Source organism: Pleurodeles waltl, chromosome 10, assembly GCF_031143425.1.
Source record: "Pleurodeles waltl isolate 20211129_DDA chromosome 10, aPleWal1.hap1.20221129, whole genome shotgun sequence".
NCBI lineage: Eukaryota > Metazoa > Chordata > Amphibia > Caudata > Salamandridae > Pleurodeles > Pleurodeles waltl.
In genome coordinates this window covers 229,052,912-229,070,783 of record NC_090449.1, presented here as the reverse complement: position 1 = coordinate 229,070,783, position 17,872 = coordinate 229,052,912, and the positions used below count along the sequence as shown (strand labels likewise).

Here is a 17,872-nt window from a genome sequence, read left to right as displayed (position 1 = left end):
ACATAATATGAAACAGATAGGTTATAACTGGTAATAAGAAAAGATTGCGTTTACCATATGAACAATAACATAATAGTACAATTACAATAAATTGTCCTTTGCGTAGTAAACTAGAAAAGTGTACATTTTATTGCCTTTATGGCCCATAATTTAAGTGGCCTAATGCGTACTTTGCAGCAAACACCAAATGGCGCAAAAAATACATTAATTAAACATCTCGATGTGATAAATGCAAACGAGAGACAAAGGCGCCAGTTTTCATACCAACCATTGGATGGCACTGTTCTACCACTCATTTGTAAACCTGTTGTGCCTGCTCTCTTCCTAAAAAAGCACACCTCCTGCTGCAGACTATCCGTCAACCCTAGCATCCCGGGTTAGCAATAATACACTGAAAATATAGATTCATGCTAACACTAAAGCCTTTTACTGAAGTGTTAAAAAGGGCCTGGAGGTGACATATTTGACATCAAAAGGTCACAGTCACATAACATTATAGTATTACTAGCAAATATTGTAATTTATAGTAGAAATTAATAATAATAAAACAGAAATAACAAGATAACTATAAGAAAATAATAACAAACGACCGGCTGTAAATTTAACCGGTCGGGTATTTGCTGTATTCAGCTGCTTCACTTGCACCTGTCAACTGATAAAGTTTTTTTTTTCATTAGGGAGAAAAGTTGAGGATAATGATATCCTTGTCTTGTGCTGTTTAGTCTTGCTTCCTATAGTAAAAAATAAATAAAAAAGTGGTGATATTGTGCAGGAAGGAGGCAGTGCCGGGGTGGCGTGGACAGCTGCTCGGTTGTGTTTCTCATCTAGGTGTCAGGAAGGTGTGATACACGGGCGCAGCCATTGAGACACTGTCCATGAGTGACAAGTTCTCCACTGACGGGGGCTCACAACGTCAGCCCCCGGCCCTGCAGACCCCGAAAGGCAGATGAGAAACATAGCAAGCATAATTGTTTTTTTGTTCTGTTAGTTTCTGGCGATTCAACAAAGTTGCGGGGGGAGGGGGGGTTCATGAGAAGTGGGTATCCTCCTGCAGGCTGGGGCTCTGGAAGGGGCGCGCTCAGCAGCGCTCGCTCTGCGTAAAGCAGCTGCAGGGACATCGACCATAGTGTAGTGATAACTCCATGAACCTCTGCCCAGTTCTACTGCCACCAGAAGGTGGGGTTGCCTTGAGTTGCCAGTGCTGGGGAAACGTTTCTTCTCGGCCTCTTTACCCACTGGCAGGGTGGGTGTGAGGGATTTCAAGCAGGCGGTCGGTCTGCTCGCCTCACTCGCTACATGGAGGACTCCTGGGCACGCTGACTGAAGAGGGAGGTGCGTGCCAGCTGCAGCGCCCCCGGGCTGCAGAAAGTGGTACGTCATTCGCTTGGTCCGCGTGCAATTTCAAGCTTAGCTCGTCACCTGAAGGGAACTCTGCTGCGTGCCCTCTGCCTGCGGGGAGCTGTCACCTGCGTTCACGCGCCATATGCAGGTCTGGCCAGTGCTTACTGGGAGGATGCACGTGCGGATCAGAGGGTGCAGGTGTGTGCAGGCGCCACATTGCTGCAGGAACATCTGCACATAAGTTGGGGTCTGTTCTGTGCTCAAAACTGGGGGCTTGGCCGTCGCCTGATCTGGGTTCTACGTACCTGGCAAAGAGGAGTGAACTAGTCTGGACTCCATGAACTTTTGATTCGTCACCTCTTGTAGGAAAATCTTCCATTATGGACACCCGTGGGCAGATGCTTTCGCCATCTACAGACAGATCAGGCCAGCACATGCAGGAATTCGAGTCAGCATCACCGTTGAGATCTAGCCGGCCCCTGTAGTAAGTTTGCTCCAGCACCTGAAGGGACGTCCTGCTAGTGCCAGCCCTGGCTTTTTTTCCCACCACTGTGAGGGAAGACCAGCCAGCACCTGAGGGAGTTTCTTCCAGCACCCGTAGGGAGATCAAGCTAGAGCCGGAGCGAGTGTCTCTCCTGCACCTGCATGGAGTTTCTGCCAGCACCTGCAAGAATGTCCAGCCTGCACTTAAAGTCAATGTATGCCTGTGTTATCAAGGAAGTCCTTCCCGCACCTGCAGGGAGGTCCAGCCAGTACTTGCAATGAGTTTCTGCCTGCATCTGCATGGAGTGTCTGTCACCTCCGTCAGAGAGATCTAGACTGCACTGTCAGTGAGTTTCAGCCAGCACCAGCAGGGAAGTTCGGTCAACCCTGAAGAGAGCTTCTGCCACCACCAGCGAGGTAGTCCTGTGGGCCCTGCAGGGCGGTCCAGCCGGCATCTTGGCCCATCAGCCGCCAGAGCACGTCCGCCTCTGAGGGCAGAGAGGCGGGGGACGCCATGCTCGGGCAGAGCGGGGAAGTGGCGCCGCTGTGAGCCCGGGAATAAAGATGGCGTATATACAGGTAGGACTGAGGACAGGGGAGACCCCAGCCTTTAACGGGGTGAAGAGGGTAGGGACAAGCCAGCTCTGTCCCACTGCCACCCCCTCCCGTGCCAGCCCTACCCCAGAGCAAAGCGCTGGTTGCACCATTGTTCTGTGGCGCACGGGATCTCATGTGTGCGCACAGTGCGGAACATGTGAGGGAAAAGCAAGCCGCGAAACTGAAAAGGCACTTTGTATAAAAGCACCAAAGTTTGTAATAATACTAGTTTTAAACTAGTTTCAGAACTAAATCAAGAAAACTGCTTTTATGCGTTTTATTTGTAACGGTTTTTGCAAGTTGTGAAAAATTAGTCTGCGGGAAGCATCTGTAATGTTGTTCGGTGTAACTTCACGTATGCACAGCAGCTTCAGTCAGACAGTGTACCAGCACCGAAGACTGGAGAACGTGCAGACCACGCAGCTTGAACACGTAGAAAGGCGCCTAGTGGCTATGCTTGCAGCGCCTGCATCTAAAGTCTTCAACCTGTTGCATTAATGTCACCTTTCATTTCCAGTGACCCTTGACAGGGCCTAGCGCCTCCACCATAGACCCCATCCTCTCTGCCTCCCACTCCTCGGGCTAGGTGGGTGGGGTGGCGAGTGTGTAAAGAGAGGTGGTGCTTCGCTGAAACCAACAGATGGCCCCGTAGGAGAGAGGGCGTGTGCGTGCTGCCTGCGTGGGGGCGCTGGGTGGGGGTGCGTATCTTTTTATGTGTCCTTGACTGTCCGTGTATGCCTGTTTGTGTGCCAGTTTTGTGCGTTTCAGTGTACCCGTGCTTCTGCGTAAGTTTTCGTGCATATTTCCGTGCGGGTATGTTTCACGTGGTAGCGGGACCTCCCCCAATTTTACTCTCAGTACGAGCTGCTGCAGGAGCGCACTGTCTGAGATTAGGATGGTGTAGTTTGGCGACACAAAAATGGCCACTCCTTCGCTTGTCTGGTGAATCCAGAGCCACCACACGTAGCACCACCCCTCGTTGGCGAAGGTGGACCAGTCCCGCAGACAAGCGGTGGAGGGGTGTGGGACAGGGCAGTGCTGGATGCTAGGGGTCTGTTAAGTGAGAAGGCAGTAGATAAGAGAAAGGATAGCGTTTAAAGATGTAAAGGTGACGAGGGTGAAGAGAATGGAGCTGCAGGGAAGGGATGAGGGGATACACAGATAATTAAGTTATAATTACCAGAGCAGAAGGGTGGCAAAATAACATGCAAGGGGAGGTGTAGCAAATAAGAGAAATTGGATTTGTGGGGAAGAAAGATCACAAAGCAGTGGGTAAAGCGGTTGAGGAATGGAATGGAAAAAGGGGGGGCACCAGGGGCAGTAATAGTATATCGTACTGTGATTGCCATTCTATACAGCGCTTCCTTCCACTGTCGAAGCGTTGTAGCGCTTGAGGTGGCACAGTAATTGGGATCAGATCAGATGATAAAAGCAGAAAGGTAAAAGAGGAGGAACTAAGCACGTGAAAGGGGTAAAATAGAGGTGTGCAAGGAACGAAGGAAAGAAAGAATAATTATGGGATAGCCAAGGAAAGAACAGTGAAAGATAGGGAACATGCAAGATGGACGTGCGTGGGTAAAAAGAGCGGCAGAGAATCAATATACATAGATAGACGTCAGAGAAAGAACGCCGCCATCTCTTGGTGACAGGTTTATTTCTTCACACCCGAGAGGTTTTAAGAACTTACTTGCAGTTCTCGACAGGCAGGCTTCAGAATCCGACACATGTTTAGGAAGAGTCCAGATAGAATGGGCTGCGAGGTTTCCTTACCTCTCTCTTGCAATCGAGAGATTTAATGACATGGAGTGCACGTGTCACGGGGTACGCACCTTCAAAGCCACACCATATTTTACATTATGGATTCCCAGTGTGTTTGAGACTACACACTTTAGCAGATTTTAAGTTTTCTTAATGTAGAATAGCCTGCTTAACATCCGAAGACTGTAACTTCACTTCCTCTGGGGAAGATGGATTAGGAAGAAACACCAGCAAAATAACCTCCAGCTCTCTGTGAAAAACTGAAGTTACCTTAGGGATGAAAGAAGGACCAGGACGTCAATTACCCCGTCCTCAAACACCCTAGAGAAGAGATGCTTTACTGATAATGAACCAAATTCCCCAACCTCCTTCCTGATGTAATTGCAACCAGGAATAACTTTTTCAAGGTAAAAAATATCAAATCCACTCTAACAAGAGGTTCCAAAAGAGAGCTCTGCAACACCTTCAGGACTAAAGAAAGATCCCAAGATGGGGACACTGGCCAAGCCGGAGGCTTGAGATTCAGAAATTCCTTAAAAAGCCTTTTGACTATTCCATATATGTCTTGTAAATGACCACAAGATGTCCGAAAAGCCACACTGGATTTTAAGAGTGGAAACCTTTAATCCCAGAACAAAACCATCCTGCAGGAAATCCAGCACCTTCACCAGCTCAACTGACTGTGGGACTTAGGACCAGGGGCCAGATGCAGCAATGTCAGAATTTGCGATTCTGAAATTGCGAGTTGGTGCGACTCGCAATTTCAGAATCGCAAATCCTGATGCAGAACGGTGTCTCAGACACCATCTGCGACTCGCTGTGGGGTCGCAAAGACCCACCTCATTAATATTAAAGAGGTGGGTCGCATTTTGCGACCCCATAGCGAGTCCCTACACTCACAGGGATGGTGGCCTGCTGAAGTCAGCAGACCTCCATGTCTGTGACTGCTTTTTAAATAAAGCAGTTTTGTTTTTTTATTTTGCAGCCCGTTTTCCTTAAAGGAAAACGAGTTGCAAAATAAAAAAAATAACGAAACCGTTTCCATTGGACCACTGCCTGCTCTGAAAAACCCTTTTTGGCAACATTCACAAAGGGGAAGGAGTCCCATGGGGACCCCTTCCCTTTTGCGAATGGGTTACCACCAGTGTGACACTGGTGGTAACTGAGAATTGCTTTGCGACCGCATTCACGGTCACAAAGCAATTCTGCATTGCGATGCAAGTCGCAAATAGGAAGGGAACACCCCTTCCTATTTGCGAGTCGCATTCACAATTTGTGACTCGGTACCAACTCGCAAATTGTGAATGTGCATCGCAAAAGGCTTTTTGCATGGCGCAAACTGCGATTTTCACAGTTTGCACCATGCAAACAGCTTTCTACATCTGGCCTCAGATGTAGTAAAAATCTGGATTGCGACTCACAAATTGCGAGTCACACCGACTCGCAATTTGCGAGTCTTAATCCAGAATGTAGGATGGTATCCCTGACACCATCTGTGACTCGCAAGGGGGTCGCAAAGGCCCACCTCATATTAAAGAGGTGGGTCACAATTTGCGATCCCCTTGCGAGTGGCTGAACACCCATTGATCTCTGATGGACTCCAGTCAAACGCTGCCAAGTCCAACAACTTCCCTTCAACTGGGTGGCCCCACCCAGAAGGGGAGACTTGTCAGGAACGACTCTTACTTGGTCCCGCCTGTATACCTGAGTCCTACGATATAGAGGATTCCTTAGGTTGAAACTGCCTTCTTCTTGAAGAATAACCCTTCATGTCCTTCCTAGAAAATTATTTTAGTCCCTGATACCATAATCTATAGGATTTGGAAGTGGCCCCGTATAGGGAAAAGTGTGCTTCCTGTCTTTGGAAGACTTCGTAATGGTAGCATTCAACTGGTCTCCAAACAACTTTTCCCTTCAAATGGAATTTTCAGGAGGGAAGCTTTCTCCGCATTAATTAGTCTTCTTGTCTTGCATCCACCATAAATGTTGGCATGCCAGGATGAAAGCACCAGAAGCCACTGCTGGGGATGTAATAATATCTGAATAAACATCAGCTAACAGCTTTGCCTCCTGTTCCATTTGCAGTAACAAGTCAGAACTGTCTACATTCTCTTGGATGGCAAAAGAGAGAGACTCAAAGTCCTTTACAAAAAACTGCGCTTTGTATGCAGCATAAGTAGCCACCTTCATGGACACAGAACCAGCAGCAAAAGATTTCTTAGTAGCACCATCAGTCTTACAATCCATAGCGTCTGCAGGTGAGCAGTCCTCTGGTTTAATCGCTGTCCTGACAAATTAAGGTGCCAGAATTGAATCCACCCTAATGTTGAGCGAAAATACTTCCTCCCCTTCTGTGAGGGGGAACCTCATAATACTGGATTGACCCATCTCCTTCCAGTGCCTGGAGATTAAGTCCTTAATCCTTTTATGAAAAAGGAGAGACTAATGTGAAGGCTTGGCATACTGAAGGAAGAAACCTTCTTCATCTGGCTAGGCTGAAGGCTCCTCGAAGCCCAGTTACTTCTAAAATTATCCAAAATCTGGACAAAATCGTCTCTGGAAATGTACTTCCCATAAGTTGAAACATTAAGACCCTCCAGCGCTGAATCTGAGGAAGAATCCTGCATCCCTCCCTTTATTCTGGAAGACCCCATATTCCTTTCCTTCTTCTTAGGCTTGGCACCCAACGCCTTAGCAACTGCCACCTCAGTCATGAAGAGGACCTGGGCATCAGTAAAATAAGCAGGACTTGCAGGGGACTGTTCCCTGGGCTTCTTAGGTCTCTGAGCCCTAGGCAGGCTCCCATCAGAGTCAGAAGAGGAGGAAATCCTCTGTCTCTTTTGCGCACACTTCTTGTTCTCCAAAGCAGAAAAACCTGCTGTGCACCATGGAAGAAAATCCACAAATGACAGAAACCAGGGCTTGTTAAATATCCCTGTTCTGTCGACCATAATACAATAATTAAAACATTAGTATAAAATTGCACACAGCTGTGTCCAATATACATGGCACCATTGCAGGCCCCACAATAATCACGCTCAAAGAGTCCAGCTGTGTAGATAACGGACAACATATTAACCTTGGGCTGTCCTCAACCCTTTACTTGCACAAATTAATTGGCAGGCAACTCCCCAAACATTACAGCAGCTCATTAGACATCTGCCCCTAACTTTCAGTCTTTCACAGTGCTTCCCCTCCACCGAGTCCAAAGGCCAACCAGTCTGACCTCTGGAGGCGCTTAGTTGCCTCTTATTCTGGCTGTAAATCATTACCCCCCAAGGTCAAGAATTGGTGAACAGAAGCTCACCGGTAAATCTCCTCAGAGCACGCTGTTCTGGAACACACAGAGACTCCTGCATGCCCCCATAAGGTGCTCAGCAGCCTGGGGCTTTTCACCACACATTTCTAATTAAGCAGCACACCACCTCCAGAAACAAACTTAGGCCCTTATTTATACTTTTTGGAGAAAAACTGCACTAAGGCAGTTTTGCACCAAAAAGTTTAGCACCGGCTTGCACCATTTCTGTGCACCAGCTGGGCACCTTATTTATGGAATGGTGCAAGCCGGTGCAAAGGGTAGGCTAGAGTAAAAAAAAAATGACTTTAGTTGGTTGGGGCTGGCGGTATAGAAGAAGGGGTTTTATCACCAAAAAATGACTTAAGGCAGGTTAGATTTAAAAAAAATGACTCTAACCAGATTATCGTCCTTTTATGGTGCTAAACATACCATGCCACATGACTACTGTCTTAGAAAAGGCAGGAGTCATGCCCACCACCCCAATGGCCAGCAAAGGGGACAAGGGTCCCCTGGGCATGGCCATTGCAACCTGTGCCATGTGTGGGGGCCCATTTCAGGGCCACCTATGGCACTTTAAAAAATACAATGCAATACGTACCTGTTCTCACCTGTACTTACCTGGGATGGGGTCCCCTATCACCTGCAGTTCCTTTGGTGTAGGTGGGGGTGTCCCTGGGGCCTGGCGGGGGCTCCTGTGGGCTTATTCCATGGTGTTCCACCAAGGAAATAGGCCCACAGGTCCACTAACGCCTGCTCTGACCCAGGAGTTAAAAAACGGGGCAAAGTAAGCTTTGCACCATTTTTTGACCCCTTCTCCCTCCCGTGCTCCATTTTTGCACAGGAGTATAAATATGGCGTTAAGGCCATAGAGTCATTTTTTTGCACGGAAACACCTACCTTGCATCTCATTAAGGCAAGGTAGGTTTCCACTTCCAAAAAAGTTTTGCACCGAATTAGAGTATAAAAAAAAATGACACTAATTTGGTGCAAACAGAGAATAAATATGTCCCTCAGTGTGCTGCCGGAGAAATGAAGACTGAACCCAAAGTGTCCTGCCGAATTTCCACAATGAAGAAAAGGTCAGATGCTTGATTCTGTAAGCAAATGAAAACAGCGCTGCAGCCGCAAGTAAGTCGTAAGATCTTTGGTGCCTGCAAGACACAGCTAAAACAGGAGTTCTTGAGGGGGTGAGGGGGTTTCATCTTTTGGAATTGGTTCTAGGTGTGTCTGTGAGGTGCAGTGGCCTCATCAAGTAATTAATGGGGAAAAACATTAAGAGGAGGTAATGTGAACTATGGTAATCTCCTTTGTGGCCTCCACCAACACAAACTCAATGCCATTGTGCACTAGATAAACCTACAAAAATACATCTAAAAAGGATAGTTTTGTGGAAAATGTAATTTCTTCAAGGTATATATTAAGGGTACTGTGTAGAACCAAGATTTGTAGCTTTTCTTTTTCCTTTGTAGAAGGAGAGAAAAATTAAACTGAAAAAAACTAAGGGAAGGGCATGATGTACGATGCAATTTCACAATCACAAAAGCGATTTTCACCTTTTGTGACCGCAAAATGGCCTTTACTAATGTACCTTCCCTATTTTGCAAGCCGGCATGCAAATACCGACTCACAAAATAGGGGTTGCAACTCACAATTAGGAAGGGGTGTTCCAGAGGTGTCCCTTCCTAAATGTGAGTCGCAGTGGCATGTATGATTTTTTTGTGACCGCAATTGTGATTGCAAAACAATCGCAGTTAACACCAATTTCAAATTGGTGCTAACCCATTCCTAAATGAGGGGCGGAGGGGTCTTGAGGGACCTCTTCCCCTTTGTGATTGGAAGCGAAAATATTTTTTCAGAGGGCAGGACGACTGCCTACTCTGAAAAAATGAAAAGAAAACTTTAGTTTTTTTTTTAAATGCATCCTGTTTAAGGAAAACGTGCTGCATTAAAAAAAAATGGCTTTATTTGAAAAGCACTCACAGACATGGTGGTCTGCTGTCCCCAGCAGGCCACCATCCCTGTGAGTGCAGCCATTCCCAAAGGGGTGGCAAATTGCGACCTACCTCATGAATATTGAAGAGGTAGGTAATTTGCGACCCCATTGGGAATCACAAACAATGTACTTAACACTGTTGTTCATTTTGTTTTGTAACTCGCAATTTGCAATTCCCAAATGGATTGCAAATTGTGAGTCACAAAACAAAAGGTCATACATCTGGCCCCTTAATCCTGTGAGCAGTAAAATACCAAATATATCTTCATAAGAAGAGAAGAAGATAAGAAGACCTTAGGACTACTTTATCTGGAGAAGAACTTGAGGAAAGGCTCATCTGATATAAGAGCACCCACTTAGCCCACTCTGCATTGCAAATAGATAGCAAATTAAAAAAAAGATTTTGCTGAAAGAAACGTAAAAGAGACTGACTCAGGAGGCTCAGAAGGATGGTCTTGAAGGGGCTTTAGTACTAAAAATAAATCCTACGAAATTATGTGCAGAGAAACAATTGTCTTTTCAGAAAGAATCTTTCAAGTAGGAAGGAGACTAGATCTGAAATGGACGGAGGGTTTGAAGCTTTAAAAGCTTTGATTAGCATCTAATGACTTTCACATAGCTAGACCCAAAAGAAAACCATCTGGAAGGAAATGTACAACTTTCATGTCAGGAGCGCAAGCCTCAAGATTGTTCTTCTAACACCAAGATGCAAACACACACCAGTATCTTAAATAAACTTTTACAGTTTCAGGCTTGCAAGATTGCTAGATAGAAAGAGCAATATCAGATGACAGCCCCTGGATTTCCGCATGACCTTTCCAGTGCCAGACCACCTGATGCAGATATTTCAGAGTGGGCACAGATAGAACTGGAGTTATCACTGAGGATGGGGAGGCGGAAAAAATTGAAATGGAAATGGAGGCTAGTTGAATCAGAGTTGGATACCAAGGTCCCCTGGGCTAGTAAGAGACTACTAAAAGGAGACTGGCTTCCTCTTCCTGGAACTTTATATGGACTCTGGAAATTAAGGGATGGATGGGAAAAACATAAATAACAGCTGGTGACCTCTGTAGTGTCATACTATCCAGCCTCCAAGCCTTCAAGGAAGGTACTAGGGTGTAGATCCTTTGGAGGAGAGCATTTGATTCAGAGGCAAAATATCTACTAGTGGGAGAACACATCTGGGTATTATATTGTGGAAGAGAAAAGGACAAGCCATCATCATTACCAAGGGGAGAAAGACATTGCTCGGATGGTCTAGCTGCCCATTTGCCTTCCCCAGAAGATAGACTGTTGTCAGATGGAGGATCATTTTTTCCACAAAAAGGAACATTTTGTTGGTTAAAGACAAAGGTGGTCGGCAGCAGGGACTTCCCTGGCAATTGATGGAAGCAAAAGCCATTTGGTTATCCAATCTGACACAGGCCACCTGGTTCACCTGATGTGAGGTGGAGCATGAAGAATTGCCACTAGTTCCCACTAATTCGAAGACTTTCCATTATCCTCTCAGGATCAAAGACATTGAACCTTCAAATTTCCCTAATTTGCCCCAAATCCTTGATGCTTGCATCTGTTGTTAGAATGATAGGAAGGGGAAGGTTCAAAGGAAGTCCCATGTTGAAACTCCCCTGAGGTAACCACTTCTGAACGGACTGTCCTAATGCCCCATTGATGGAGTAGGTGGGACTGGAACTTTGTAGGCTTATAATATAAGGTTCCAAGAAAATGTTGCACCAGGGTAATAGAAGGATGTGGGACAATGGCACAATTGCATGAGTGGAGACCATGTTCTCTTGGACCCTCAGCCGGTCCCTGAGGGAGCCTTGGTCTTTCTGTAGCAGCAATGTTAACCATTGTGTCAACCTATCCTTCCTTTCCTGGTGCAGAAAAATTCAAGCTAGGTCCATTCAGTAGATTGTGCTGATGAATTGATTATTCTGGCTTGGAGAAACCTGAGCCTTCTTATGATTGATTATCCCGCAACAGGACCAGATCAACTGGCATACCTACAGCACTTCTTCTGTTGCTTTGGAAAAAGAAGATGCAGCACTTAACAAGCCATGAATGTAAGTGATTCTTATCTTTTTTAACCCATTCGCTGCCAGGCCTTTTCCCCCTCCTGTGCCGAGCCTTTTTTTGGCTATTTGGGGCAGTTCGCGCTGAGGCCCTCATAACATTTTGTTCACATAAGCTACCCACGCCAAATTTGTGTCCTTTTTTTCCACCATCCTAGGGATTCTGGAGGTACCCAGACTTTGTGGGTTCCCCTGAAGGAGACCAAGAAATTAGCCAAAATATAGTGAAATTTTTTTTTTTTTTTTTTTAAATGGAAAAAAGGGCTGCAGAAGGCAGCTTGTGGTTTTTTACCTGAAAATTGCATCAACAAAGGGTTTGCTGTGGCAAGATCACCATCATCCCAGCTTTCAGGAAAAGGCAGACTTGAATTGGAAACCCCAATTTTTCAATCCAATTTTGACATTTTACTGGGACATACCCCATTTTTACTATTTTTGTGCTTTTAGCCTCCTTCCAGTTAGTGACCAAAATGGGTGAGAAGCCAATGCTGGATCCCAGAAAACTAAACAGTTCTGAAAAGTAGACGAAATTCTGAATTCAGCAAGGGGTCATTTGTGTAGATCCTACAAGTGTTTCCTACAGAAAATAACAGTTGAAATAAAAAAATATTGAAATTGAGGTGAAAAAAACCCAGCCATTTTCCTCCACGTTTTACTCTGTAACTTTTTCCTGCAATGTCAGATTTTTTAAAGCAATATACTGTTACGTCAGCTGGACTCTTCTGGTTGCAGGGATATATAGGGCTTGTAGGTTCATCAAGAACTCTAGGTACTCAGAGCCAATAAATGAACTGCACCTTGCAATGGGTTTTTATTCTATACCGGGTATACAGCAATTCATTTACTGAAATATAAAAAGTGAAAAATAGGTATCAAGAAAACCTTTGTATTTCCAAAATGGCCACAAGATAAGGTGTTGAGAAGCAGTGGTTATTTGCACATCTCTGAATTCCGGGGTGCCCATACTAGCATGTGAATTACTGGGCATTTCTCAAATAGACGTCTTTTTTACATACTGTCTTACATTTGGAAGGCAAAAATGTAGAGAAAGACAAGGGGCAATAACACTTGTTTTGCTATTCTGTGTTCCCCCAAGTGTCCCGATAAAAATGGTACCTCACTTGTGTGGGTAGGCCTAGCGCCCACGAAAGGAAATGGCTCAAAACACAACGTGGACACATCACATTTTTTACAGAAAGCAGAGGTATTTTTTACAAAGTGGCTACCTATGGATTTTGGCCTCTAGCTCAGCCGGCACCTGGGGAAACCTAGAAAACCAGCGCATTTCCGAAAACTAGACACCTAGGGGAATCCCAAGATCCCTAGTTGTTTCTGGCCCCCTTGGGGGGCAGATTGACCTAAAATCGGCCGATCTGCCCCCAATTGGGGCAGGGGAGCGACCCTTGCCTAATGGGTCGCTCCCTATCTCTAAAAAAACAAACAAACAATAAAACACACACAAAAAAATTTGCCCTGGCGCCTAGAGGTTTCTGCCCCCCCCCGGGGGCAGATCGGCCTAATAACAATAGGCCGATCTGCCCCTGGGGGGGAGAATTGGCTTAAATACAATTTGCCCCTCCAGGGGAGCGACCTTTGCCTAAGGGGTCGCTCACCATCTGTAAAACAACAACAACAACAAAAAATCCCCGGTGCCTAGTGGTTTCTGCCCCCCTTGGGGGGCAGATCGGCCTATTTAAAATAGACTGATCTGCCACCAGGGGGCAGAAATGGCCTAAAATAAATTTGCCCCCAAGGGGAACGACCCTTGCCTAAGGGGTCGCTCCCCTTGCGTGAAATTCACGAAGAAAAAAAAAACTCCCTGGTGTCTAGTGGTTTCTGTCCCCCTTGGGGGCAGAAATGGCCTAAATATAATTTGCCCCCTAGTGGAGTGACCCTTGCCTTGCTCCCCACCTAAAAAAAAAAAAATGGTCCGTGGTGCCTAGAGGTTTCTGCCCCCAGGGGGGGCAGAAAAGACCTTAAAAAAAATGCCCCCCTTGGAGCGACCCTTACCCAAGGGGTCGCTCCCTTATGCCAATTTCCTAATTAAAGGTAAATCCCTGGTGTCTAGTGGGCGTTTTAGCAGCCGGATTGCTGCAATCCGGCTGCTAAAATGCTCAGAGAAACTTTAAAGGGAAGGAAATTAATTTCCTTCCCTTTGAAGCCTCTCCGGCCTCCTCCACGTGATCGGAAGAGAAATGCTTTGCATTTCTCTTCCGATCGCGCTGATGGGAGGAGGCCTCTGTGATTGTCAGCGCATGATCGCGCGCTGACGTCACGGGGGTTGGGGGGTCGGGGGTGGAAGGGGAAGTGATTCCCCTTCCATCCACGACCGGGGTGTGTGGACGGGGGGCCCATCGTGGGAGCGCTAGGGCACCCCCCGGTTCCCGGGTGAAGGACGAGGTGATCTCATCCAAGGCTCCCGGGAACCAGTGCCTTGGACGAGATCACCTCGTCCAAGGCACCCAAAAGGTTAAAAAAAAAAGCTGACCAAAATGGCAGTGTTAAATGATGGAGGAATTTTACCACCCTACAAGATATAATTGGTGAGTTGCGCTAATTTGGGTGACAATAGAGACAGATACTTTTTATACATTTCAACCGGTAGGCCATCTTCCCCACAAGCCTTCCCTTTGGGTAAAGACTCAATGACCTCCGTCACCTCATCTGAAGTGAAGGCGGCCATCAAGCCCTGGATTTGATATTCTTTTAGCCTGGGAAGAGGGAACCTGTTCATGAAAATCCAATTTGTTCAGCGTCAGTCAGCGCTCAGTGCTATAAATCTGTTCATAATGTTTCCAAAACTTAGCTTGGATCTGCCCTGGGTTCGGAATCCGAATCTTAGTCCCCTCAATATAAAGTGACATAATTTTTTGGGGGGTATTCCTTTCTCCAGCCTACCAAGCTAGAAACCTCCCCGTAATCTCTCTCTTCATACACCTTTTGTAAATTGGCACTGTTAGCAATATCATAAACTCCTGCAGTAACAATTTCGCTCTCCTAAGTTCTAGTTGATTGTTCTTCTTAAGAGGGGCTGTTTGTCCCCAATGCTTTTGAAGGTTATAAAAGACCATATGGTCGCTTTAAAAGTGTCTCATACAGTCTACGGTCTAGCTGTATGCTGTTTCACCTCAAAATAATGGCCAATCTCGATCTCAATCTCTTTAGACCAGACCATATCCTCTAACTTGACTCCACTAAAAATCCATCTGGCACCTGGCTTACATGGCCATAACCCCATAGCTGAAAGCACAACTAGAGAGTGGTCTGAAAACACATCTGGCACATGTATAATCCCTTAGAGCCATTTCCAGAGAATGCAAAAATAGTCCAGCCTTAAAGCCGACATATCGTTCTGAAACACAGGTAAATTAATACCTGGATGGATGTTTATCTCCTCAGCCATCTACAAGGTTCAGAACCTTCCTTCATATGCCTGACTATAAGTTTTGCAGATCATGGTTTATTCTGCTTTTGAGTACTTGTGGATGAGTCCAATGATGGATTCAGAAGTAGGTAAAAATCCCTGCCCAAAATTAATTTACACAGAATTGCTACTAGTGCCTGAAAAACTTCAGACAGCGGAGGCTGATCATCCATAATAGGGGCATAGATTGTGGCAACCATGACTCTGACGTTGTTTACAATATCACTCACTAGAGGCCATCTGGAAAGAGCTTTCACGAAATTGCAGGAATTTGTATACGTATATAGTTACCCCCCTGTGATTCGCCATAGCATTGAATAAACATACAAATCAGGTGACATTTCTAAACAAGGCTGGGGGAGATTTGCCCCCTTCCCTGAAGTGGGTCTCCTGAAGCAAAATAATATCAGGGGACTCCACCGAGTCCAAAGGCCAACTAGTCTGACCTCTGGAGGCGCTTAGTTGCCTCTTATTCTGGCTGTAAATCATTACCCCCCCCAAGGTCAAGAATTGGTGAACAGAAGCTCACCGGTAAATCTCCTCAGAGCACGCTGTTCTGGAACACACAGAGACTCCTGCATGCCCCCATGAGGTGCTCAGCAGCCTGGGGATTTTCACCCCACATTTCTAATTAAGCAGCACGCCGCCTCCAGAAACAAACTCAGGCCCTTATTTATACTTTTTGGAGAAAAACTGCACTAAAGCAGTTTTGCACCAAAAAGTTTAGCACCGGCTTGCACCATTTCTGTGCACCAGCTGGGCACCATATTTATGGAATGGTGCAAGCTGGTGCATAGGGTAGGCTAGAGTAAAAAAAAAATGACTTTAGTCGGGTGGGGCTGGCGGTATAGAAGAAGGGGTTTTATCACCAAAAAATGACTTAAGGCAGGTTAGATAAAAAAAAATGACTCTAACCAGATTAGCGTCCTTTTATGGTGCTAAACCTACCATGCCACATGACTCCTGTCTTAGAAAAGGCAGGAGTCATGCCCACCACCCCAATGGCCAGCACAGGGGACAAGGGTCCCCTGGGCATGGCCACTGCACCCTGTGCCATGTGTGGGGGCCCATTTCAGGGCCCCCTATGGCACTCTAAAAAATACAGTGCAATACGTACCTGTTCTCACCTGTACTTACCTGGGATGGGGTCCCCCATCATCTGCAGTTCCTCTGGTGTGGGTGGGGGTGCCCCTGGGGCCTGGCGAGTGCTCCTGTGGGCTTATTCCATGGTGTTCCACCAAGGAAATAGGCCCACAGGTCCCCTGAAGCCTGCCCTGACCCAGGAGTTAAAAAACAGGGCAAAGCAAGCTTTGCACCATATTTTGACCCCTCCTCCCTCCCGTGCACCATTTTTGCACAGGAGTATAAATATGGCATTAAGGCCATAGAGTCATTTTTTTGCACAGGAACGCCTACCTTGCATCTCATTAAGGCAAGGTAGGTTTCCACTTCCAAAAAATGACTTTAACTCCATAAATTTGGCGCTAGACGGGTCTAGCACCAAAGTATAAATACGGAGTTAGTTTTGCATCGAATTAGAGTAAAAAAAATGACACTAATTCGGTGCAAACAGAGAATAAATATGCCCCTCAGTGTGCTGCTGGAGCAATGAAGACTGAACCCAAAGTGTTCTGCCGAATTTCCACAATGAAGAAAAGGTCAAATGCTGGATTCTGTAAGCAAATAAAAACAGCGCTGCAGCCGCAAGTAAGTTGTGAGCTCTTTGGTGCCTGCAAGACACAGCTAAAACAGGAGTTCTTGAGGGGGTGAGGGGGTGAGGGGGTTTCATCTTTTGGAATTGGTTCTAGGTGTGTCTGTGAGGTTCAGTGGCCTCATTAAGTAATTAATTGGGGAAAAACATTAAGAGGAGGTAATGTGAAATATGGTAATCTCCTTTGTGGCCTCCACCAACACAAACTCAATGCCATTGTGAACTAGATAAACCTACAAAAATACATCTAAAAAGGATAGTTTTGTGGAAAATGTAATTTCTTCAAGGTATATATTAAGGGTACTGTGTAGAACCAAGATTTGTAGCTTTTCTTTTTCCTTTGTAGAAGGAGAGGAAAATTAAACTGAAAAAAAGTAAGGGACTGATGTACGACGCAATTTCAGTCACAAAAGCGATTTTCACCTTTTGTGACTGCAAAATGGCCTTTTCTAATGTACCATCCCTATTTTGCAAGCCGGCATGCGAACACCGACTCGCAAAATAGGGGTTGCAACTCACAAATAGGAATAGGTGTTCCAGAGGTGTCCCTTCCTAAATGTGAGTCGCAGTGGAATGTATGATTGTGTTGTGACCGCAATTGTGATTGCAAAACAATCGCAGTTAACACTAATTTCAAACTGGTGCTAACCCATTCCTAAATGAAGGGTGGAGGGGTCTTGAGGGACCTCTTCCCCTTTGTGATTGGAAGCAAAAATATTTTTTCAGAGTGCAGGACGACTGCCTACTCTGAAAAAATGAAAAGAAAACTTTACTTTTTTTTTTAAAATGCATCCTGTTTAAGGAAAACGTGCTGCATTAAAAAAAACGGTTTTATTTGAAAAGCAGTCACAGACATGGTGGTCTGCTGTCCCCAGCAGGCCACCATCCCTGTGAGTGCAGCCATTCCCAAAGGGGTTGCAAATTGCGACCTACCTCATGAATATTGCAGAGGTAGGTAATTTGCGACCCCATTGGGAATCACAAACAATGTACTTAACCCCTTTGCTGCCAGGCCTTTTCCCCCTCCTGTGCCGAGGCTTTTTTTGGCTATTTGGAGCAGTTCGCGCTTAGGCCCTTATAACTTTTTGTTCACATAAGCTACCCACGCCAAATTTACGTCCTTTTTTTCCAACATCCTAGGGATTCTAGGGTTACCCAGACTTTGTGGGTTCCCCAGAAGGAGGCCAAGAAA

General features: G+C 45.9%; 1 protein-coding gene across 1 annotated transcript in view; it reads left to right on the top strand.

Moving 5' to 3' along the window:
• Positions 1 to 1,065: 1,065 nt before the first annotated feature.
• The window catches only part of SYT17 (synaptotagmin 17), an 816,561-nt gene continuing 799,754 nt past the window's right edge, over positions 1,066 to 17,872 (top strand). The window contains exon 1 of the mRNA XM_069210227.1: positions 1,066 to 2,403. Within this exon, the coding sequence (XP_069066328.1) occupies positions 2,389 to 2,403 (15 nt within the window). The 5' untranslated portion in view covers positions 1,066 to 2,388. The remainder of the gene's footprint in view (positions 2,404 to 17,872) is intronic.